At 42.0% G+C, this 24,587-nt stretch overlaps 1 protein-coding gene across 5 annotated transcripts in view; it reads right to left on the bottom strand.

Moving 5' to 3' along the window:
• Positions 1-453: 453 nt before the first annotated feature.
• TGFBR1 (transforming growth factor beta receptor 1) overlaps positions 454-24,587 on the bottom strand; it is a 67,233-nt gene continuing 43,099 nt past the window's right edge. For 2 of the 5 annotated variants that reach the window (XM_023629742.2, XM_023629743.2), the window contains exons 8-10: positions 24,412-24,542; positions 21,124-21,245; positions 454-2,768 (exon numbers count right to left, since the gene is read on the bottom strand). In XM_023629742.2, the coding sequence (XP_023485510.1) occupies positions 2,765-2,768; positions 21,124-21,245; positions 24,412-24,542 (257 nt within the window). In that variant the 3' untranslated portion in view covers positions 454-2,764. Of the gene's footprint in view, positions 2,769-21,123; positions 21,246-23,216; positions 24,231-24,411; positions 24,543-24,587 lie in introns of those variants that run through there. The other 3 variants (XM_023629741.2, XM_070250833.1, XM_023629740.2) reach the window with 2 other exon arrangements.

Below are 24,587 nucleotides of genomic sequence, written 5' to 3'. Positions count from 1 at the left end.
CCTGAAGAGGAGATTCCCCCCCGTGGCCTGCAGCTTCGGCTCACACCCGGGCATCCCAGCCACCCTTCCTGACAGCCCGCTCTACGGATTTCAGACTCATCTAGTCTGCCCCCATGATTATCGAAGCCAATTCCTTGCAATAAATCTCTTAATAAACCTCCTCTCCAGGTTATGATGGAACCGACTGATACACAACCTAAAGCCGCTCAGGGCTGGGGACGGTCCTTCAAGTCGTGCCTGTCCCAGACGTGCATCCCCAGACATGAGGCCGCTCCGCTCCCAGCAGGCAGAGCCCTCATAAGAAAGCCCTTCACCCCTGGGGGCCCGGAGCCTCCAAAGCCCACCTGTCTGTGTGGTTAAGGATTCTCCTGTGTAGGGGAGGTGGACATTTCCTCTTCCCAAATGGGGGTTCGTCTGGCTGGAGAACGAATTAAATTCACATGACACAGAATAGCAAGAGAAAATTAAACAAAGCTTTATGAGGAACCATGGCCCGGGGCCTTTCTTCCCGAAGGAAGAAAGGGCACCGAAGAAGTGGGGTGCACAGAGTGGTTATATAGCCCCCAAACGGGGTGTTTCACATGTGATTGAAACGTCCCTTTTACAATAGTCACGAGGCTGCTCTGTCAGCACAGAACTGGATGGAAACGACAGATAGGTCTGCTGTCCCAGTGAACGCCGCGGGGTGGCAGGTGTGTTGCCTCGGGCTGGGGTGGGGGGCGGTCACAGATGAGCGCTGCAATGGGTTCCCAGCCTAAAGAAAGATGCTTAATCCTTAAAGAAATGCCAAAGTTGGGAGGGGGAGGGAAGTCAGTTACAGGAGGTTACCAGACTAGCACAATAAAATGCAGATTTTAAGTCATTGCCTTTGGTATTGATTAAGAGTTTTTAGAGAGAACGTCATCTCCTTTTTTCTTCCTGGTACAGAGAGGGAGGCACATTTTACAGATAGAGATTTACCTTACAAATGTAAATATGTCCTAACAAAGGGCAAGTTCCATTCCTCAGAGCCTCCTTCCCTGTCCCAGTTTATCAAAAGCAATCAACCTCAAATAGTCCTGATACCAAAGAGACATATCTTGGGGTGGCCAATTCCAGGTCCCCACACCTGTCACCAGGACAGTTTCTCCCCTGACACCTCAGGAAGGGGTAACAATGGATACATTGTTCTTTTTTAAAAAAATAAATTACTGTAGCAAGCATGGGATTACAGCTATAAATGCTTTATTGTGAAAATGAAAATGTATACAAATTTTTAATTTATTAAGTTAAAAACCTCCAGGTCGAAATGATGCGGGGTCGGTGAGCCAAGGAGTTGAAAGAAAGATTTCTTGGACTCTCAAGGTCTGGCAGTGGTGCTCTTTTATTTAGAGAATAGTGTGGAATAGCATGGGGACAGGACCCATGGGCAGTGAAGAGCTGTTGCTGCTGCTGCATGGGGACAGGACCTGTGGGCAGTCAGAGCTCCTGCTGCTGCCCTGAGTTGAGGGTTAGGGCTAATTTTATAAGGCATGGGTACGTGACTTATTTTTACTGGAAAAAGAAAAGATGATGTAAAAAGTCATTGAATGATTTCAGTGCAGATGGGGCCTGGTTATTGGGCGGTCATATAACTTTAGATACGAATCTGGCCATATAGATCGGCATGTAGGTGAGGATGCCCTGGGCTTCTCTCCCTGGGGCGGTCCTAATTCATACCATAAAAAAAATCCACTGGGTCATATAGTTTGGCATGTAGGCCAGGTCACCTTGGGCTTCTCTAGCTGGGGCAGCCTTAATCCACATCAATAATGGAAAAGAATAAAAGCAGAACATTAGACAGCTTTTGTGGAAGAAAGGAGGGAGGAACAAGAATACATGCTCACGTTTACATAAAGAAACTCCGGAAGGATACACTAATCAACACGGTTCGCAACGGGAGCGGAGGGACGGGGAACGGAACAAGGGGGAGAGTCAAGCTTCTCAGGGAAAGAAACTTTGGTTTTTGGATTCTTCTGTTTTTTTTTTTTCATTTTTACTGAGATATAGTTGACATATTTATTGTGTAAGTTTAAGGTGTACAATGTGTTGATTTGATATTTATTGCAAAATAATCACCACCATGGCATTCGCTAACCCCTCTCTCCTATCACGCAGTTACCATTTCTTTTTTGTGGTGAGAACATTTAAGATCTACTCTCTTAGCAGCTTTCAAGTGTATAATACAGGATTATTAGCTATAATCACCATGCTGTACCTTAGATCCCCAGAACTTGTTAATCTTATAACAGGAAGTTTGTCCCCTTTCACCAACATCTCCCCATTCCTCGCCCCCGCCCCAGCACCCAGGAACCACCATTCTGCTCTCTGTTTCTGTGAGTTCAGCTTTTTTAGATTCCACATACACCTGATAGACATATGAAATATATATCATACAGAATTTGTCTTTCTCTGTCTCACTTATTTCACTTAGCATGATGTCCTTAAGCTTCCTCCAAGTTGTCACAAGCGGCCAGATTTCCTTCTTTCTCTAATGTCCCGTTGTATATAAACATACCACATCTTTCTCCATTCATCCAGTGAGGGACACTTGGGTTGTTTCCATGTCTTGCCTGTTGCTGCTGTCAACACACAAATGCAGACATCTCTTCGAGATCCTGATTTCACCTCCTTACTGCCAGAAGTGGGATTGCTGGATCATATGATAGTTCTATTTTTCAGTTTTTGAGGAAACTTCATACTGTTTTCCAGAGGGGCGGTACCATTTGCGGATTCTTGAAGTGCATTACCTATTCAAAAAATAAAATAACATTTTCAAAAGGATATTGGTTCCACAAGAAGCTCCTAAGTTACTAAGCACCCTTGTGACAGGCTCTAGAAACAGCCTGTGTGTGTGTGTGTGTGTGTGTGTGTGTGTGTGTGTGTGTGTGTGTGTGTCTGTCTGTCTGTGTGTGAGAGGGAGAAAGACAGACAGACACTGCCAGTTTGGAGACAGGGGATACCTGGAGGGGAGGATACGGGTTTTGAGCCAGGCAGGAGTCAGATGGGCAGAAGGAGGAAAGAAAATTGAGAAGACACAGATTTGACAATACTGTGGCTGCCACGGCTGCACGGGCAGCAGCCCCCGGGATCATCCCTCTGCTCTGAGATGGATCCCCTCCACCCGCCCACACGCAGAAACCTTTTCCCTTCCCCCACCGTAGATGGATTCGTGGCTTCTCCCTTCTTTTTAGAAAGGATAGAAAGTTCAGAGGAGACGCTGTCCAATCTCCAGTACTTTGTCTCACATGATCAGTTCAGGGCACTGGGACCCAACACTGGGACGTGGGGCAGGGGAAGACGGGCAGACAGAAAAGAGACCATTTGAGGGGGCCTTCAACAATCAGCTTCATTCTTCAGTTGAGACATCCACGTTCAGGGCTCCCACAGTTAGCACCGGACATGGAACACGTGTGGGCCACTGGGCATCCACCTGGAGCACCAGCTCCTGTCACACGAAGACCCCAGAAAGATATAGGGGGAGAAAAAGATGACTTTACTGGAACGCCTCACAAGGAGATTATTCTCTGTGGCTGTAACACTTCAATAAATTTCTTTATTGGTGTAATATTGGTGTATATCATTATATAAGTTTCAGGTGTACAACATTATAGTTTGATATCTGTATACACTACAAAGTGCTCACCACCAAAAGTCGAGTTACTATCCTACCTCTTTCTTCAGGGGGCAGGAGTAATGAGTCCTCTGAGGGACAGGCTTGAGTAAGCAACTGTCTCAGAGTGGAGTGGGTTGAGTTTTGGTCTCATTAGGCGGCAGTGTGGACGTTTGAGGCAGAGCTCAATTTGTCAGCAGGGAAGAGGAGAAGCTGAGCTGAGGGCTGCCACCAACAACCCTCCTGCTCTAAACAGAGCTTGGCCTCTTCTTTAAAGAATAGTTGTCTGGCACAGCACCATTTACGTAGAAATGGAGAGGGGGCTATACACATGCATGCATGCATATGTGTATGCACATGCATGCATACACCCATGTGTGTTTATGCATGCAGCCACATGTGTATGTATATGCATGCACTCATGCATGTATGTATACACAATGCATTCATGCATCTGGGTGTATGTGTATGCATGCACATATACATGCATGCATTCATGCATCTGTATGTATGTATGTGCATGTATTCTTGCATGCATATATATACATGCATGCATCACTGTGTATATATATACACACGCATTCATGCATGCATGTATGTATTTGTTCATCTATGCATGAAATATCCTTGGAAGGATCCAGCAATGTGTTCCCATTGGATGCCTCCAGGGAGGAGAACTGAGTAGCCCAGAGATTGCATCAGTGAGAGATAGGCTACTGTAAGAAGTGACCTCAAAATACAAGGCTTGAACAAGATAGCCTTTCATTTCTGTCTCACACATATACTAGGGCTGGTATAATGGCAACCGAGTGCCAGGGACCCAGGCTCCCTCCGTTTTGTTGCTCGCCACCCCTACAGTGTGGTCCTCCTCTGCACAGACAAGGATGATTCCCCACAGCATCCACATCCAGCCAATAGGAAAGGGGAAATCCAGGAGCAGAAGGCACATCCTTGCCCTTGAGGAGCTGGGCGGATGTTGAGAATGCTGCTTCTGCTCACCGACCATTGGCCGGAACTGTCACTTGGCCACACCTAGGAAGTGCCCTCCTCTGTCGAGCAGTCATGAGCCCAGCCAAAGTTTGGGGCTTTGTTTCTAAAGAAAGAATAGTAAGAATAGATATAAGGGGCTAGTAGTCTTTGTCTTAGGCAGGATGAAAGGCACATTTTCACTTTATAGATCTGTCTTATCCCTTTTCAACCACATGAACCAAGAAAAAATTTTAAGTTTGAAAAATATACTATATTGGAAGTCACAAATTGAGCACATACATCCACCTCTCCACTAGACCACGGACCCATTAGAATAAAAGATAAGGTATTCTTAAAAGAATTAAATCACATCGGTGCTAGAAAACAAGAGAGGATGCCAGCAGATCAGAAAGTCTGAGAAAATACGGGAAGCTAGAAAGTAGATGGGATTGGATTGACTGAGAAAGACCAGCGGTAAAGACCAGCCCCAACACCAGGACCCAGAACGTCCCCTCTCGAGGCAGCTCCAGAAAAACGCCAAACTCAGAGCCAAGACACAGACAGCAAGAGTAGGCCACAGGGCACTCATCTAAATAACTGAGCAAAGCACTGCATGCAAGTGGCTGGGTCTGTTGGGGCTTCCACCTCTCTTCCTCCCCCTACTCCTCAACATACCCTCAACCCGTAAGGAGCCAATTGCCCCAGGACCCGTATATTATTCTCAAAAAAACGTGAGTGATCTATCCAGGAAGGGCTCCTAACATGAGTGTTGAAACTCAATCAAGAAGTAGAATAGAGCTTAAAATCATTCTAGACATCCCAACACACATATATGGCAAGGGGAGGGTCAGTGCTCTGCCAAGAGGAAAACCTAGCAATGTGCTGCAGTCCATTATTTAACCTCTCCTTACAGTGGCACACGTGGCCCTGCAGGCTGCAGTCTGGAGCAAGCCTGCTGACAACATGGCCCAACCACTCATAGGGGCCTGTAGCCAGCCCTCCATTCAAGGGAGAGGCCTCGCGGGGAAATGGGGCTCACCGGCCTTCTAGACAGATTGTCCAGTCCTTCATTTGTGAAAGAGGGATTTGAGAGCATATTAAATTTCTAAATCAAGAGCTGGCAGCCATTAAAAAGGAGCCATCAGAGAACAGGAAATAACTTCTGGAAATTTAAAATGATTGTCAAAATTTAAAAATCCAGCAAACAGAACAAATCATAGAATAGCCGAGACCAAAAACCAGACTGGTTATCAGAATTCAGTGAAATCTCCTAGAACGTGGGAAAAACACAAAGCAGCGAAAAATGCAAGAAAAGTCCAGAGACAGAGGAAAGACCCAGGAGGTCACCATCCATTCATTCAATAGGAGATTGAGAAAGAAAGAGCAAAAAAAAAGAGGGAGGAAAATCAGACATAACAAAATTTTTCTGAGCTGGAGAAAACACAAATCTTCAGATTAAACGAGCCCACTGGGTACTAAGCAGGATAAATAAAAACAAGATCCAGACCTAGACAGCTGTGGAAATTTAGATCCCCAGGAAAAACGATAAAGGCTTAAAAGCTTGCAGAAAGAAGAAAATAGGTCAGCTACAAAGCAATGAGAATCTGACTAACATCAAACTTCATATTACAAATACTTGTAAACCATGCCTTTAAAATTCCAGTGGGATATGAATTTGAGCCTAAATGACACTCCAGGCCAAACCAGCCATGAGAGGGGAGAAGAGATTTTCAGCTATGCAGGGAAAGCATATGACAGATGCGCTTCGATTTACAAATTACCCAAGGAGGTGCTTGAGCAAAGCAAAAGGAATCTAAGAATGAGATTTGAAGAAACATGAGACTAAAACAAACTAATAAAAAGCAGTGAAAGCCGAGGAAAATAAAAATGACGTGAAAAGACAGCTTTGAACCTTGGCGGTGGTGTGGTAGGGGTTCCATCCACGGGACTGGCTTTCTTCCTCTAAAGATCTGAACACATTCTGTTCTGCAGTGATTAATATTTACAGAACCACAGTATGATAAGTGCTATTTTTATTGCGTTTAAGTACTCAGGAGTTCAAGCCTAAAAGACTTGACTGTAGTTCTGGAACAGAACGTAAATGTGATAAACTCTGAAAGCGGGAAGAATGAAGATGTTTTGTATTGACGTGGAGGAACGCACACTACGTAGAAGCAAACGTAAGTTGCAGAACGATATTTATATATGTAATGTTGTCTATGTAATTTACATGCATAGGAAAACTTTCATTCACTTTTACTTCCTACACTTCTGTATCTTTTGAATTTTTATAAGCATGTACAACTTTTGTAATGAAAACATTTTAAATAGAATATTAGTTTGACGATTTACCTAATTATTAGCCCGCCTAGGGGACTTAGGGTTTTTGGTGAGGCCCTGAACAGAACAGACTGATTGAGTAAAAAGAACTACTTTTTGTGGAACCCACAATCTAAAGCTAGACCGGGACCTCAGCTGTTCTAAATCATAAAAACAGAAACAACGACAAAAACCCACAGACCGAAAACCAATGAAAGACCAACACTGCCATCTATTGAAGACTTCTTGGAGAACAGGCTGAGTTGGGAAGGCTTTTCGTTTAATTTCATAAATAACATTTCCTTTTGAGACCTGCACAGACCTGAAATCCGGTTTCTCTTCTCCAGGGCGCATGGATCCCTAGCGAGTTAAGTAAGGAATCAGGCTCACACAGAGGGGTGCTCAGGAAAGCACGGGCAGTAGTCTGAGAGATGCTTTGTCCCCAAGCATAGAGCTGACCCAAGGGACGTGGTCTCAAGTTTCTGACGCGGCTGTACTGGGGCAAAGGCTTGGTGTGTGGGCCCAATGAAGAGGAGTGATAGGGTACTAGAAAGACCCTTTAGTAAGTATTACTTTCCAAAAATAACTTAGGTTGTCCTGTGAAATAGTGGATGCACCCCTGGTCACCGAAAATGGGTAAAGAGAGATGCAGTGTGACCCTCTATCCTGGAAATTACAGAATGAATGTCTGCATTTCTGGGAGAAGTTAGACCACATGGACTTGGCATGCAGGCATTCAACAAACACTTACTGGGTGCCTACCACACATCAAAAACTGTGCAAGTGCCCTTACACCCAGAGTCACAGAGCCACAGAGTGGCTCTGAGAATGACTCAGACACAGCTACGGCATCAAAGGGTCCAACAGGAAACGCACTCTACCTGGTGGGCCATCCTGCTAAACCCAACCTGTGTTCAGCAAGCACTGGATTTCCACATCACACTGTCCACGCTGAGGACACATTCCTTAAAACCCAGGCCCTGGAATCTAATGAACCAAACTCTCGTTCTTTTTTAAAGGAAAGGTTGAAAATATTAACATCCCAGTAAGATCAAAGCAGATTTCATTCATTTATTGGTTTAAAAAAGAAGCATAAAGTAAACCCCATATTCAAATCCCAAAATATTAGAGCTGGAAAGATTTCTAAAATCATCTGGTTCACTAAACTCATAAGCTGGGCTGAGTCTGGAATGCTGTAAATAAGAATTCTGGTAGCTTTTTCATTTGGAAGGACAGTACAAGAAAAGAAATGGGAAGAGGTGAACAACATGTATAGGATTTGTTATATAGTCAATCCTCAATAAATATTGAGAATATAAAAATATTCTTTGACTTCCAATAATTTAAATCAAAAAGCCCCAAACTTCCATCTCACTAAAAGGTGCTGGGTTCCAAGGAGAGCCCATTGTTTAGGAAAAACAACATCTAGTAGGAGAAAAATACAAACTAGTAGAAGGAGATGGAAGTAGCTGATGGAATAAGTAGATGGAATAGCAAGAGGGAAGCTAGAGATTGGTGGGGTGGTGAGCAAGCACACAAAAAGGTCTTCTCCGAGACGAGGGGAAGCTGGGGCTGGACCACCTTTGTGAAAAGCTTGCCGGCCTCCATCTGGGGAGCCCAGGGTGAAGGACTTTGCTTCTAGAAAGTAAACATCCAGCAGTACGGCTGCACTCTCTCAGATGAGTTTGTGCTTTTAGGATTCCTTTAACCGGACATTCATTCATTCCACAAACTCTTCTCGGGGACTGCACTGAGTGAAACCTGGGCTAGGCAACAGGTTCACAGAAATGAATGAGACATGACCCTTGTTCTCGGGGTGCCATATCTCGCTGCACGGACAGGTCACGGCACCAATCGAGGACACAACATTGATACAGGGGCTCAGGGGGAAGCACACGTACTATACGACGCAGCTTCATAAACGGAGCGTGGCGGGAAGCTACAGAGAGAAGACTCCCCCAAGAAGTGTCTTGTGCTTCTGACAGGGCACCCCAAACACACTGTGCTCCCTGAGAGCCCAAGGGTCCAGCGGAGTTAGCCTCCCCATAATCACAGAACCTATTTTGTTAGTTCTTACGTTAGGTGTTCGGAAAGGGAAAGGTGCGAAAGCCATCTGCTTCCTTCAAGCTGAAGAGGGAGAGCCCTAAAACCCCGTGAGGGGGTTCAGGTGGGAATGAAGTGCGGTTAGAGGTTGAGCAGGTGATTTGGAAATACTGCAGAGGACCAGTGATCTGCCAACAGGCAGGACCGTGAAGGGTGCAGGCAAGGACATTTGAGCTGGGCCCTGGGGGCGGTTCACGTTCGCAGGGCAGAGGAGGGGAAGGTGCAGCTCCGGCAGAGCCTGAGCAGAGAGGCGAGAAGGAGGGTGTGTCAGGGAACACGAGGGTGCTTCAACAGCATGCTGGGTGGGAAGAGTGGCAGAGGGAGATTTTATTTCTTCAACAGATTTATGGAGGTACAATTTACACACTATATAATTCACCCATTATATGCGTACAATTAACGATTTTTTTTGTCAGGGAAAGATTTGCCCTGAGCCAACATCTGTTGCCCATCTTCCTCTTTTTTATTTTTCCTCCCCAAAGCCCCAGTGCATGGTTGTATATTCTAGTTGTAGGTCCTTCTAGTTCTTCTGTGTGAGCCACCACCACAGCATGGCTACTGACAGACAGATGGTGTGGTTCCATGACTGGGGAACAAACCTGGGCTGAAGTGGTGAAAGCACTGAACTTTAACCACTAGGCCATCAGGGCTGGCTCCAATGAATGATTTTTAGTAAACTTATAGAGTTGTGCATCCATCTCCAAAATCCAGTTTTAAAACATTTCCATCACCCCCAAAAGTTGCCTCACACCCATTGGCAGTCTTTGCATCCCACCTACTTCACTTAGCATGATGGTTCTGAGGTTCCTCCATGTTGCAAGATGTACCAGTGGTCCATTCCTTTTTATTGCTGAATAGTAAACCATTGAATAGATGTAACACTTTTTAAAAAATGAACTCACCAGCTGGTGGACATTTCGATTGCTTCAATTTGAGTCTATGATGAACAATGCTGCTATGAACATTCACCAAGCATTCTTTGTGTGGATGTTTTCATTTTTCTTGGATTAGGGTTGCCAGATTTAGCAAGTAAATACATGATGCCCAGTTAAATTTGAATTTCAGATAAACAACAATTTTTTAGTATGTCTCAAATATTTCATGAGACATATATATATTGAAAAATTGTTTATCTGAAATCCAAATTTAACTGGATGTCCTGTATTTTGTCTGGCAACCCAACTGTGTGCAGACACCTAAAGATGGAATTACTGGGTCACATCATAGGTTAATATTAAACTTTTTAAGAAACTGCCCATCTGTTTTCCAAAGGGATTGTACCATTTTCCACTCCAGCAATGTATGAAGTTTCTAGTTTTTCTCATCCTCAACAACTCTTGGTATTGTCTGGTTTTTTTTGTTTGGTTGGTTTTTTATAGCCATTCTAGTGCGTGCAGAGTGGTTTTTCATTGTGGTTTTAATTTCATCAAATCTTTAAGAAATTGTCTTTATTAGTCATTCACATATCTTCTTGGGAAAATGCCTATCAAACCTTTTGACCATTTTTTAATGGGATCATTTGTCTTCTGACTGAGCTATGAATTCTTTATGTATTCTGAGTGCTTTATCAGAGAGATGATTTGTAAATGCTTTCCATCTGTGGCTCACCTTTTCATTCTCTGAACAGTGATTTTTCAAGCCCCAAATATTTCAATTTTGATGAAGTCTAATTTATCAAATTGTTTTTTCTTAAATGAATTTTGCTTTGGGTGTCATATCGAAGTCTTTGTCTATCCCGAGGTCAGGAAGATTTCCTCCCATTTTCTTCTAAAAGTTGTATAGCCGTCACTTTTACCTTTAGGTCTATGATGAAGTAAGGGTCTAAATAACCTTCTTTCTCCCGTCCTTCCTGTCTTTTTTAATATGGCTATCCAATTGTCTCAGTACTATTTATTGAAAAGACTGTCCTTTCTCCCATTGAATGGTCTGGGCACATATGTCAAAAATCAGTTGGTCACATATGGAAGGGTTTATTTCTGGACTCTCAGTACTGTTCCATTGCTCTATATTGCTTATCTTATGCCAATAAACATTGTTTTGATTATTGCAGGTTTATAGTAAGTTTCAAAAGTGGGTAAGGTAGTTCCTCCAATTTTGTTTTTTACAAAATTAATTCTGGCTATTTTAGATATTTTGCATTTCCATATAAATTTTAGGATCAGTGTATCAATTCCTAAACAAAAAATCCTGTTGGAATACTGATAGAGATTGAGTTGAGTATACAGAACAGTTTGGGGAGAATGGCCATTACAACAGTACTGAATCCTCTAATCCACAAACATGGAATATTTCTCCATTTGCTTACATCTTTAATTTCTTTCAGCAATTTTTGTATTTTCAGTGAAATAAATGTATTCTTGTATTCTTCTTGATGCTATTGTGAGTGGAAATTTTTTAAATTTGGAGGATTGTTCATTGCTAATATAGAAAATTTCAGTCTTTTTGGATATTGAACTTGAAAACTAAAAGCTTGCTAAATTCGGTAGTAGCTCTTTTGGTGGATTCCTTAGGATCTTACAGGATCATGTCATTTGTGAATAAAGGTGGTCTTACTTTTTTTTTTTCCAATTTGAATGCCTTTAATCTTTTTTAGGGGGAGGGAAAGCAGAGCTGGATAGAATCTCCACTGCAATGTTGAATAGAGTGATGAGAGGGGATATTCTTGACTTGTTCCTGATTCCAGGAGAAAAGCACTCCTCCATCATTAAGTACGTCAGCTGTGGGTTTATCATAGATTGGAAAATCCTTCATTAGGTTGAGAAAGTTGCCTTCTACTCCTAGTTTGTTGAGTTTTTATCATGAACAGATGTTGAATTCTGTCAAACGCTTTTCCTGTGTCTATTTAGTTGATCATATGGGTTTTATCCCTTTTTATTAATATGGTGTAAAACATTGATTTTGGGATGTTGAATCAAGCTTGCAGCTTATATACCATTTGCTCCTGGTATATGAGCCTTTTTGTTTGTTGCTGGATTCAGTTTGCTAATATTGTGTTGAGGATTTTTGCATCTATCTTGATGGGATTTAAATACCTTTTTAAATAGGGTATTTAAAACTATAAATTTCCCTCTCAGCACTGCTTTAGCAGCATATCATAAATTTTGATATGTTTTCATTTTCATTTGGTTAAAATTATTTTCTATATTCCCTTGTGATTTCTTTAATACATGGGTTATTTAGAAATGTTATTTAATTTCCAAATATTTGGGGATTTGCAAAGTTGCTTTCTGTTGGTGACTGTTAATTTCATCATGGTTGGAGAAGATACTTTCCATGATTTCAATCCTTTTATATTCATCGAGACTTGTTTATGGCACAGAACATGGTCTTCCCTGGAGAATGTTCCAAGTGGCCTTGAAAAGAATGTGTGTTCTGCTGTTGGTGAATGCTGTTCGACAAATGTCAGGACAAGTTGGCTGAGAGTGTTCTCTTTTATATATTTCTTGTCAAGGTGTTCCCTCAATTATTGAGAAATATTGAAATCTCCAAATATTATCATTGAATTGTCTATTTCTCCTTCCAAATCTGTCACTTTTTTCTTCATGTGTTTTGGGGTTCTATTAGGTACAATTAATAATTGCACGATAACAATACTTGTTATATCTCCCTGATATATTGACCCTTTTGTTATTTGAAATGTGTGCTATTTCTAGTACTATTTCTTGTCTCAAAGCCCACTTTGTCTGATATTAATATAGTCATTCCAGCTCTCTTATGATTACTATTGACATGGTATATATTTTTCCATACTTTTACTTTCAATTTGTATCTTTGAATCTAAAGTGTCTCTTGTAGGCACCATATAGTTGAGCTTTGCTTTTTTATCCCTTCTGACAATTTCTACTTTTTGAGTATTTAGTCCAATCACACTTAATGAAATTACTGGTACGGTTAGATTTATTGCTGCCGTTTTGCTATATGTTTTCCAAATGTCTCATCTTTTTGCTTCTCTTTCCCTCACTTGCTGCCTTCTTTTGCGTTAAACATTTTTTAGAGTACCACTTTAATTTCTGTTGTTTTTTAACTGTATTTTTTGAGTGTTTAGCGGTTGTTCTAGGGACTACAAAAACATGCATTTCAATTTATCACCATCTTCTTCAGATTAATACTGAAGTAATTCCAATAATTCCAACAAAATATAGAAAGTTTGTTCCAATATAGCTCCATTTCCTAATCCCTCCTTTGTGCTACTATTGTAATATACATTGCATCTGTTATAAACCCAACAATATAGTGTTATTATTATTGCTTTATATAATAATATGCCAGTTAAAGAAGAGTAAAAATCTATTTACTGTGGTAGGCAAACGTCTCTCTAAGACCCTCCTCCTCTGGTTATTCAATCAAGGTACTGCCATCAAAGAAGTTTGCAAATGACATTAAGGTTGCTCAATAGGGAGATTATCCTCGATTATCCAGACAGGCCCAATGCAATCACATGAGCCCTGAAAAGTGGAAGAAGCAAGCAGAAGAGTCCATCAGAGAGAGATGTGGCGGAAGAGAGAAGCAGAGGAGATGCAGCAGATGGGGAGACCAGAGGGATGCAGTACGAGGACTCAAACTGCTGCCGCCGCCTTTGAAGATGCGGGAAGAGGGCCAACAGCCAAGCAAGGTGGGCGGCCTCTAGCAGCTGAGAGCAGCCCCTGGCTGACAGTCAGCAAGGAAATGGAGACCTCAGTCCTACAACCACAGGGACTGGATTCTGCCAACAACCTGAATGAGCTTGAAAGTCAATTCATCTTGAGCCTCTAGAGAAGAATGCAGCCCAGCCAAAACCTTGGTTTTGATCTTCTAAAATGTGGAGCAGAGAACCAACCGGGCCACACTATACTTAGACTTCTGAACTATGGAAGTGTCAGATCATAGGGGGTGCTGTTTTAAGCCGGTACGTTTGTAGTAATTTGCTATGGCAGCAATGCATTCATACAGTCTTTTCTATTTACTCACATACAGACCATTTCCAGTACTCTTCATTTCATCCTATGGATTCGAGTTACTATCTGGTGTCATTTATTTCCATTCCGAAGGATTTTTTGTAATATTTCTTGTAAGGCAGATCCACAGGCAACAAATCGTCTTAGTCTTTTTATCTTTTTATTTTGCCATCTTCTTTTATTTTCTGCCTTCATTTTGAAAGCTAGTTGTGTCCAAATCCTGTAATGCTCCCAACCAGCAGTCTCTGGAGCTTCCTGAAAGTATGGGAATCGCTCTTGAGCACCGAGTCCTTGGTGGTCTTGACTCAGAGATCTGAAGATGGTTATCCCAAGCAGGCGTTAAGATTGGATGTGAGAATATCAGAGATTCTGGGGCCTAGTGGGGAGAGTGGCAACTTCCTCCAGAATTTGCAGGCCCCAAACCTGAGTTGCAGCCCCAGGATGCCCACCCCTTCTGAGTTGGCTACAGGAGCTCAGGGCAGCAGGAGTCACCTTCCCTACACTCTTGTGAGACCAACAGTTGGAAAAGGAAGGACAGATCTGAGCCTGGCATAGGAAAATCTGCAATGGCTGTCCCCATGTGCCCTTCCTGTGTCTCCCCTACTCAGGAACAAGAGAAGTGAGCCTAAAGGTCATCCAGAGTGTATTCGACTTACACTGCTTATAATTGCTCTAGCCTGTTGCAGATCTGGGTAGATGTTGCATATTGAGAATCCTGAGTGTGTTCAGCTTCATGGGCTTTTTTTTCTTTGCTATGAGAAGGCCTCACTATCCTTGAGACTGAAATGAATACCAAGGCTGGCTCTGGGGCTTGGCCAGCTGCCACTGGCCTCCCAAATCAGAGCTCCCAGGGGACATGCTGAGCTCTACCTTCTGAGTGAGAGAAGCTCCCAAGGTGGAAAGGCCAGCGAGGGAGAGGAAGCTATTCCTGAGCCTCCCAATACTTGCCCTCTCTGGCCTCACCCGTCTAGCAAATCCACATCCAGAGGACAAGATTGCCAGGCTCCTCTCAGTCCTGTGTACCCTCCTTAGGACACCTTCAGTTGGTCTCTATCTGTCCTAGTTGCAAAAATCAGGTGAGATCATGCATATGAAAGTAGTTGGACAAAACTCAAACGCTAGGTATTAGCCAATCACCTCTCGCATCTGGAATTAAATCCCAAAAGTGCATTTCATCCATCACTCATGGAGTGCCCACATCACTCCAGCCTGTGAATCCAATGACCACCTGATTCCTCTTAAAGGTACCAGGAGCGCCAAGCGGCAGTTCTAATTTTACCTACCCGTCCCACATTGTTTTTCCTTTCAAAATGTCTAACATTCCTGTAGCCTATCAATCCACTCCTCCCTTTAAACATGGAACCCAAGCTCCCTGCACACCATCTATTACAACCTTCAGAGCCTGAGTGTTCTGTGCTGCAAGGCGCAGCGCGTGCGCATCTTACTCCTGGGCCATGCCGACACTTGCTCACAGCTCCTGCTCTTCTCGCCCTCCCCCAGCTGCCTCTGTCCCCTTCCCCTCTTTGAAACACTTAAGTTGCCAATCGCCCTTTTTATAGTTCCACTCTTTCATAACAGAAAATAGTTATCTTCACTTTCTTCCCTTTCCCATTTCTCTTTAACTCACACAAAGAATCCTTTATTTCCATGATGATTTAATATTATTTAACTGTATCTTTCCTAATTCTTAAAAATCACGGGCTGACCCCCACAGGACCGAGCCCTAGCTTCTGTAACATCAAGTTTTTCTACTCGCTTTCCAGAAGAGTCCCACTGTTCTTTAAAAAAGTACAGGGTTGGGGCTGGCCCCGTGGCCGAGTGGTTAAGTTCGCACGTTCCGCTGCAGGCGGCCCAGTGTTTCGTTGGTTCGAATCCTGGACGCGGACATGGCACTGCTCATCAGACCACGCTGAGGCAGTGTCCCACATGCCACAACTAGAAGGACCCACAACGAAGAATATACAACTATGTACCGGGGGGGGTTTGGGGAGAAAAAGGAAAAAAAAATAAAATCTTTAAAAAAAAAAAAAAAAAGTACAGGGTTGCCAGATCTGTCCCTGAGGCCACGTCTCCCAAATCCCTGTTTCCAGTTAAGAAACACCAAAGGCAGAAGAGACCTGAAGAAGCTGGGGTCCGCTGTTTCTCTGAATCTGCAACGTTTTAAAAATAATTTCACTTTTTTCTACTACATCCTGCTGATGTCTTCTTTATGATGAAGAAAGAAAAAAATCCCTACATCCAGTCTTTGAATTGAAGTGACCAGTCTTTAAGGCAAGCGCAGTCCAACCTGCACAGCCTCTCAGAGTCAGTCCAGGGTCTGCGGACCACAGCTCCTCTGTCTACGCCTACTGCCTCAGTGCTCTCATCAGCCAAGTGCTCACGCTCAGGACACCAACTGTTCAAATCTACTTAAAAAAAAAAAAAGCCTATTCTACAAATTGTACCTATTCTCACAAATCCTTAAATTAGGAAAGAACACGAAAATACTCGAAATTTCCTTTGAAAATCACTGAAAAACTTTAAATCAAAATAATAACACCACTTTAACATAAACTTAGTGCATCTGCTGAGCCAGAAGTAAAGTAGTTCACAGGTAGACGGGTCCCATCCTGACCCGACAGATCAACACCGCGAGCAAGTGGAAAGAAACCACCACACTCGCAGACGCACCTTTAGGCAGGCGGCACTTCTCAAACACGTGACGATCCTGTAACTTGTGCTGGGCAGCAATCTAAAGATCCGACTGTACCTACGGCCACCGCACTTCCTAACAGCAGGATTTACTCCAACGTACGCGCTTTATTTTAAATGATGCCACTAGCACATGGGAAAAAAAGTAATTTATTTGCATTGCTTCCATTTTCCTACTGTAGTGTTAGGACTTGACATTAGTATCACTCTTCTACTTCCTATTTACAGTTCATTCAGAATTTACTACAAATACAATATACAATTTTAAAAAACTTATGGGGAACTGCAGTTTTTGTTTTTCTCTCCTCTTTACAGGTTTCTCAAAATCATTCAACTTAAAAGAAAATTTATATGGACATTTTCTGTACAGATCTGAAAGGACAGAGATTACAGTGATAAAGCCAAAAGAATTTTGCACAAATACAATAAAATACAGAAAATAGAAAGTATAGATGATGTTATTTGGGGTACAAATATAAACAATACAGTACCATTTGAGTAATTTAACAACATAATACTCATACTTTATAGAAATAAAACTGCAAACCTGGAGAATGCTCTGACAAATATTAAACATTATATATACAATGAGGTAAATGTACCTTGGTCTCTCGAGAGGTAATTTAAGTTTAAAGCAATTGACATTTTGAAGCATCTCCTTGACATATAAAGAAATATCAAACACTCCATTCCATTGGCACAATGTGAAAAAGGGTTATCAAAACATGGTTCATGATAATTAAACTCACAAATCTTGTTAAAAAATAAAAACAAATTCACTGAAGTTCTTTTTAAGCTTTAAGAAACAGGTTGAATATTATTAACCACATTTTTAAAAGTTTATAGTTACAAATAAGATTGCATAATGGGATTGAAAAGTTTAAATGTACTGACAACCCTCAGAATGTCCAGCATTGCCAGAGAGAGGGCCCATGGATACTCCAGCATTCCAAAGCAGACACGAGAAGCTGCAGTACATGTCCAGAGCTATTCAGGATCTCAGAAATATCTGAATTGGCATTTTCCACCAAGCTGCAACAGAACCATTATCTGGAATCTCTACAATTTGGAGCCACAACACTGCCACAGTCAAGAAGCGAAAGGAACAGCTGACTTACAATCACTCTTTCAGTGCAAGGACAAAAATAAACTCTCGATATGACACATCTAATGGGGTACTGATTCTGTTGTCCATTTTAATTAGCACTTTGCCATCTTGTTTTACAAAATATTCTACGTGATAGTTCTCAGATGTAGAGGGAAAAAAGGTAACTCGTGCATGAACTGCAAAATGGCCAAGTGACCACTTAAATTTTGTAGTAAGAACTGAAATTTGGAATTCTTGGTGGCACGGCACTGTACACGACTCAAGGCACTTCTTGAGCACTATCATTACAGCAGAATTACAGGCTCAGCTCTTTGGGACTTACCCTGTCCTACAGAGGATACAACTGGCCACTGCTTCTGGCACAACTCCCACTGTCCCTCAGCCGCCACCTGGCTGCCACCCCCTCCTTGGCCACGGCTGAAGTCAAAGCAGGGCAGCCAGTAGGGCCCTCATCCATCCAATCTCCAAACGTGGAGACCCCTCCCAGCAACATCCAATGGCTCCAGGAAGCGGAAGTACCCCACAACATCCATCCACCATTCACTTAGATATCAAAAGCAGCTATTCAGTCAAAGGCTGCTGCGGGGCCAGGGCGGGGCAGGTGGTATAAGAGAGTGGCCTCTGAGCCAGGGGCCAGCAGGAAGGCAGGTGGGGAGAAACAGCTGAAGTTATAAAGGAAGGGCTAGGATGTCTGCGCCCCACCAAGTGACACCTGTCCAGCCCTATTCCTTGGGGATACTGACAAAATGGATGTGGACAGGCAATTTGCCTGCAGGTGTATTTCAGCCAAGCTGAATCCTGGAAGGTGAGCATCTGAAGATAGGCAGTATAAATAAAGGCTTCTGTTTCTAAATAACAAAATTAATACTCTAGTCAAATTTATCTGCAGTTATGGCCATAGTAATCATGATCTATTTCATTGTTTAAGTTACTTTCATTTTCAATATTAGACAGCTGGGGTTTATCAAGCCATCATCAGCCAAAAAAGGAATTAGCTGCAGTAATACACCCAATTTAGAACTAAATTCCAACTTTTTAAAAATTCCCTGATTTATCAAAAGTACATTTTATCCATTTAGGCAAGAACACCATAACTGTAACTCGATCTTTGACTCAATACCTTCAGCAAAAGTTTATTATCTTATATGAAAGTGAGAAATCACGTGTCACAACTTTAAATCAGACAGGAACTTTTGGTATGTTCTTAAAATTATATAAAAATAGTTTCAGTGATAAAATGCATTGGTCCCCTGGATTTCATAAAGCAGATCTGGTAGGCTTAGAAATGGCCAAAAAAAAAAAAAAAAGTACCTGATCATAGAGCTAGAGATGAAACAGGAAATATAACACAATTATAAAAACAAACCTCTCAAACTCATTCACTTGCTTTGATGAAATCATGGTAACTACAGAAAAAACTCAAATTTGGAGTCAAAATATTAACCTCTAAGCACATTTTCCCCATGATGTTTTTAAACACATGAAATTGACACTAAATTCCTATGTAATATGTCATTCACTCTAAAATTACTTTGGTTTAAGACCAAATAGTCTTTCAATTGATTCTACGTATAAGAGATAAGACATTATCAGAATGCAGCTCAGTCAGCGTGAATGGCCATTGTCTCTTTCTGACCAAAATGCTGTCAGGGTTATTCTGACCCTCTCAAATGGAAATCAATAGTCCTATAAAGTCAATGTCTTGCCTCACAGCTATGACAGTTTGTCCTCCCTCAGAATAAGATCACAGTGATAAGAGAACTTTGAAAATGGTACAAGCCCTACAAAGACTTTTAGCACTGGAAATAAAAACCAGTCATTATAAGCTAATTTCAACTTAATGTGAGAAGACCATGACCAGTTTGCTTTACACATCTAATCTGACTGAAAACATCCGCAAATGGAGAACCTGTACTCAGAATATTCTTTAGCTTCCTCTCTCCCAAATATCAAGGGTGCACTGAACTCATGACATGGCCATGGAACCACACAGCCGCACTCCGTGTGCAGAAGGAAAGACGGAATGAAGAGCTGCCTTCCTCAGAGTGTGGTGAGACCTCAGAACACGCTACTCTAACCTTGTTACAAAGACAAAACCCACCGAATAGCGACTCCTACAAAACAAAGGTGACTCTCTCGCACACCTGTCATCTACTCAAATTATTCACTACTTTCACCTCCCTAGAAAAAGGCCTATTATTTAACATTAACCATATTCTAATTTTAAATGTAATTCATTTCTTAAAAAAATAACACTGTCTCTGATCAGATAAAGAACAAAATGGCTTACAGAATGCAACACAACTTTTCACAAGTAGCTAGACAGATTTTCCCTTGGAGAAAAATTAGCCTGTACGCTACAAATTTTAACTTAAGTACTATAAGCATCTAGAGTGCCACTTGATTTTTTTAAGTATACTTAGACAACATAATTAAAATGCAAAAGCTGGATGTGAGAATATTCAAACATGACCATGATAATTTACCAATTAATGACACTTCACTTCTTTCGTGGGCTAAGCACATTTTGGTAGGAGAAAGGCATTTTCAAAATGGAATACTGAATGACACACCACAAAACTTCCAAAAAACAAAACAGAAAACGTCTGAGTTACCCAGATAAATAAACTTTTTCAGTTAAAACACTTCAGGTTTTAACATATACAGACTTTAAGCAATTCTACTTATTTCCGTTAGAAAGATACAGAAGTGGCACTTACTGGTATAGTACAATCCCATTTTGAAGGCATGTAATGTTGTGAATATGTGAAAGAACAATAATAGTATACAAAATACAATTGCATAAATTATGTTCCTCACTACTACATGAGGTCATTTTTAGACTCAAGATAAGAGTTTTATAAGTGTTAGTTTTAAGATCCTGAAATTATAGAACAGTACATTCAAAGTCTGAATCAAGGGAACTCTTTAGTGGTTCAGAATCCTCTGAGAATGTACTAACCAGGAGTAAATCACTTTCTTTAAAAATAAGAAATGTTTCGTATAACTCAGCAATCCAGTTCCTTTACCCTTAAAGACGATCTTCAGCACAGCAGAGCTACCTAAAGTTAAGACCAGCAATTATGTTTTAATAAAACAAGTTTTGTGTTAATAAAAGATAAAGGTAGACTACACAACATTTTGTAACTGTCCTGGGAAAGAAGCGTTCATAGTGCACAGAAAGGACCCCATGGCTGTTTCCTGGGTCCAAAGCAATCCTGGGAAGTTTTTAATTGACCTTATTACACTGTTGCAGAAGGAAGCAATATCCTTCTGTTCCCTCTCAGTGAGGTAGAACTGACCTCCCAAATTAAACCCAGGAGCAGATCTGAAGGAAAAGCAGAGCCCAGGCCAAGCTGCACAATTACATTTTGATGCCTTCTTGTTGACTGAGCTGTGACAATGTTTTCTTAATCCGCAGAGCTGTAAGCCTTGCCGCTCCATTGGCATACCAGCATTCTCTCATGATTTTAGCCATTACTCTCAGAGCCTAGAAGAAAACACAGGAAAAATAATTAACACACACACCACTTCCACTGATTTGGATAAGAATCTTTACCTGTAAAGTTTCTTTCTAAATGATGTGTGTACAAGTTTTTTTTGTTTCAGCATTATCTGTAACAGGAAAAGAATAGGAATGACCTAAATTCTCATCAATAGGGTACTGGTGCGAGCAGCTGGAAAGCAGCGGACGGGGGCACTGACTGAGCAGACCTGAGAAAACTGGACCCTAACCAGAGCTGTGCTGGGGCAAAGAAGGAACTTGACTCACACTGAAACTCCCCTCAAAGGCATCAAGTACCTGTGGGGTGAAGTTCAGGCTAAAAGTAGGAGGATCGACCACAAGAGCTAGAACCCCAGACACCCGCCCCTCCCACCTTCACAGAGCGGGGGACTGCCCCCACCCCAGCAGAAGAGCAGAGGTTTGTATCTGAGAGGGTGAAACAGAGCTTTCCGGCTTGGGGAACGGAAGGGCAAAGTTCCACACTGACAACCCACCAAATGCTAAGACCGTACGCTTTCTCCCCAAAACACAGGCAGCAGCTGGTGCACACTCCGCCAGGGAAGAGGCCGGGAGAATCTTCTCTGGGCAAAGTGAGCAGCCCAAGAAGAAAGGCCTGAAGACACCGGCGTCAGTGTCAGCCCAAGGAAGCAACCCAGTGACGTTTCCCGCAAGCCCATGGTCAGTGAGCCGCCTCCAGCACACGAGCGTCCTCCTGGCTGTCAGGGCCCCGCTCTTAAACATGAAGACAGCACGAGACTATCAGACACCTGGGGAAAGTACTATGAAATGCAGGAGCTGACACAGACAGAAAACAGCAACTTGGAGAAAGAGAAGCTGCACAGAGAGAAGAAAACACCAACAATCTATCCTTACTATGCTCAGAGATCAGACAACACTGATGCAGGGTCTACCAGGGATGGGCTTTTGTTTCTGGCTTGACTCTGGAAAAACTTTACAGAACTGGAAGGAAAACCTAGTAAAAAAAAAAAGATAAAAGCTGAAAACGTCCCAGAAAGTGGAGAAAAAAGACAAAGAAATGGACAATAGGAGGGAAACGATAAGAAAATCAGAGTCCTGTCCAGGAGGTCTGACTAGAGGTCCAACTTCCTAACTAGAACTGAAGAAAGAGGACAGAGGAAAATGGAGGGAACAAATCAGAGACACAGGTCAGGGACATTTCCTAGAAATGAACATTCATCTCCAGATAAAAAGGACCAAGTGCCCAGCACATACTTCTATTCATTCAACAAAGATTTATTGAGTGCCTACCATCTACCATCCTAGATGCTGGGAATACAGCAGTGAACCAAGAGACAAAATCTCTGTGCTCACAAAGCTTATAATCTAGAGTGCGAAGCATATAATTAATTAATAAAATACATGGACTTTCAGTGTTAAGTGCTAAGGAGAAACATCACTTAGGGAAAGAGATAAAATATGACACGGAAGGAGGGTGCGATTTTAAATAGGTATAGAGGTCACATCTCACTGACAAGGTAACATCTGAGCAGAGACCTGAAAGAGGGAGAAATGAGCCAACCAAGAAACAGGAAGACATGGAGTGCAGGCAGCTTCACCAGAACAGGTCAAGGGAACCCCAGGACGAAAGGCAAGGGCTAGCCCAAAATGAAAGCTGTACAGCTGGCTAAGAGCAGCCAGTCCAGACTGGAAAAGGCCAGAAGGTTCCGGAAGACACTTCTTTAGGCATTCTATCAGTTTCATAGTCTTGATGTGTTTCAACTATTGAGAGGAGATTTATAAAATCCTAGAAAAGTAAAAGATTGAATTAATGAAAGTACACAGAAAACTAACCAAACGGAGGATACCCAAAAATGACAGAGATGGCATTAACTCAGCATGATGTGATAGTAACTGCAAGTTCTAAGTGTGCTCTTAATGTTAACTGCTAACTTTTCTTCATGCTTAAAAAGCCATCGGTTTAATAATAATTTACTATTTTTTTTTTTAAGATTGGCACCTGAGCTAGCATCTGTTGCCAATCTTTTCTTTTCTTCTTCTTCTTCTTCTCCCTAAAGCCCCCCAGTACACAGTTGTATATGCCACTTGTAGGTCCTTCTAGTTCTTCTATGTGGGACACCACCTCAGCACGGCCTGATGAGCGGTGCCATGTCCCTGCCCAGGATCCAAAGTGGCAAAACCCTGGGCCGCTGAAGTAGAGAGCACGAACTTAACCACTCAGCCACAGTGCCGGCCCCAATCTGCTCTAATTATTGGATGAGTGCACACATACTTCAAGTTTATACTTTGCAGTATCAAGATCCAATTTTTAAAAGACAAAATAGAGCCCAATTTCATTTGTTAAAAATGCAAATTCCTTGAGCTCACTTAGATGCACTTCATCTGGGCCTAGATACTTGACTGTGTTGGAAGGAGCTAAGGAGCTCTCTTGATGTCAAAGGTTCTGGTGAGTCCTACATTATTTTAAAATGTAAAATCAACTACTTAAGCGACCAGCTTTTTACTCTTCCTAAGCTACAAAATTCAAATCTGGAAGGAAATGCCCTGCCTCACCAATATTATAATAGTAACAGCTAGCAATTAAGGACAGATTAAATAAAATTTGGCTTATGAACTCTTTAAATTTACAACTACAAAAACATTTGTAAAGCTTTTCTAAGAGCTATGGCTGAGAAGCTCGGATACTGCTGGAAAGCATTTTCCCCAAATCCCTCAGGAATGGTCATACGGGCAATCACACGAATACGATGTAAAAGCGTCTGAATCATCTTCGAAATCATCTTATCCAAGTTCCTCATATTACAAAAAGGCACGTTGACGTCCAGAGAATGAAAGTGATTCGCCGCAAGCAGACTGAACGGCAGCCGGACTGGTCTGGAACACAGGTCTCCGAGTCCGTCCAGCACTCCGCTGCCCGGGTGGAAGGGAAGCGCTTCGGCTCACCGGCAGATCCACACACGGTTCTGATGCAATGATAGCCTTTCCAACGTGCTTAAAATTGAACATGGAAGCCAAATTATTCTCTTTTTACTCATTGGTTTAGTTGCCATGAAAAGGAAAGAAAAGGGAATCCTTGTGTCTGTTTTCCTTAAAGAAAAACAGTAAATTTCCTAGCAAATTCCTAAGCAGCAGCAGTTTAGAAAATCTCATAGTATCCAGAAGAAACACTCACTTCACAGCTCTGCCATCTGTTTGGAATATTTGGCCTTAACTTCTGTTCACAAACAACCTTTCTCATTTCTTCAACTGATGGATCAGAAGGTACAAGATCATAATAAGGCAGCTGGTAATCTTCATGAATTCCTATATAGGCCAAGAAGAAAAAAATCTGTTTTGAAGAATTTACTG

The sequence above is a fragment of the Equus caballus genome, chromosome 25 (assembly GCF_041296265.1).
Source record: "Equus caballus isolate H_3958 breed thoroughbred chromosome 25, TB-T2T, whole genome shotgun sequence".
Lineage (NCBI taxonomy): Eukaryota > Metazoa > Chordata > Mammalia > Perissodactyla > Equidae > Equus > Equus caballus.
This window is presented reverse-complemented; position numbering and strand designations above follow the sequence as displayed.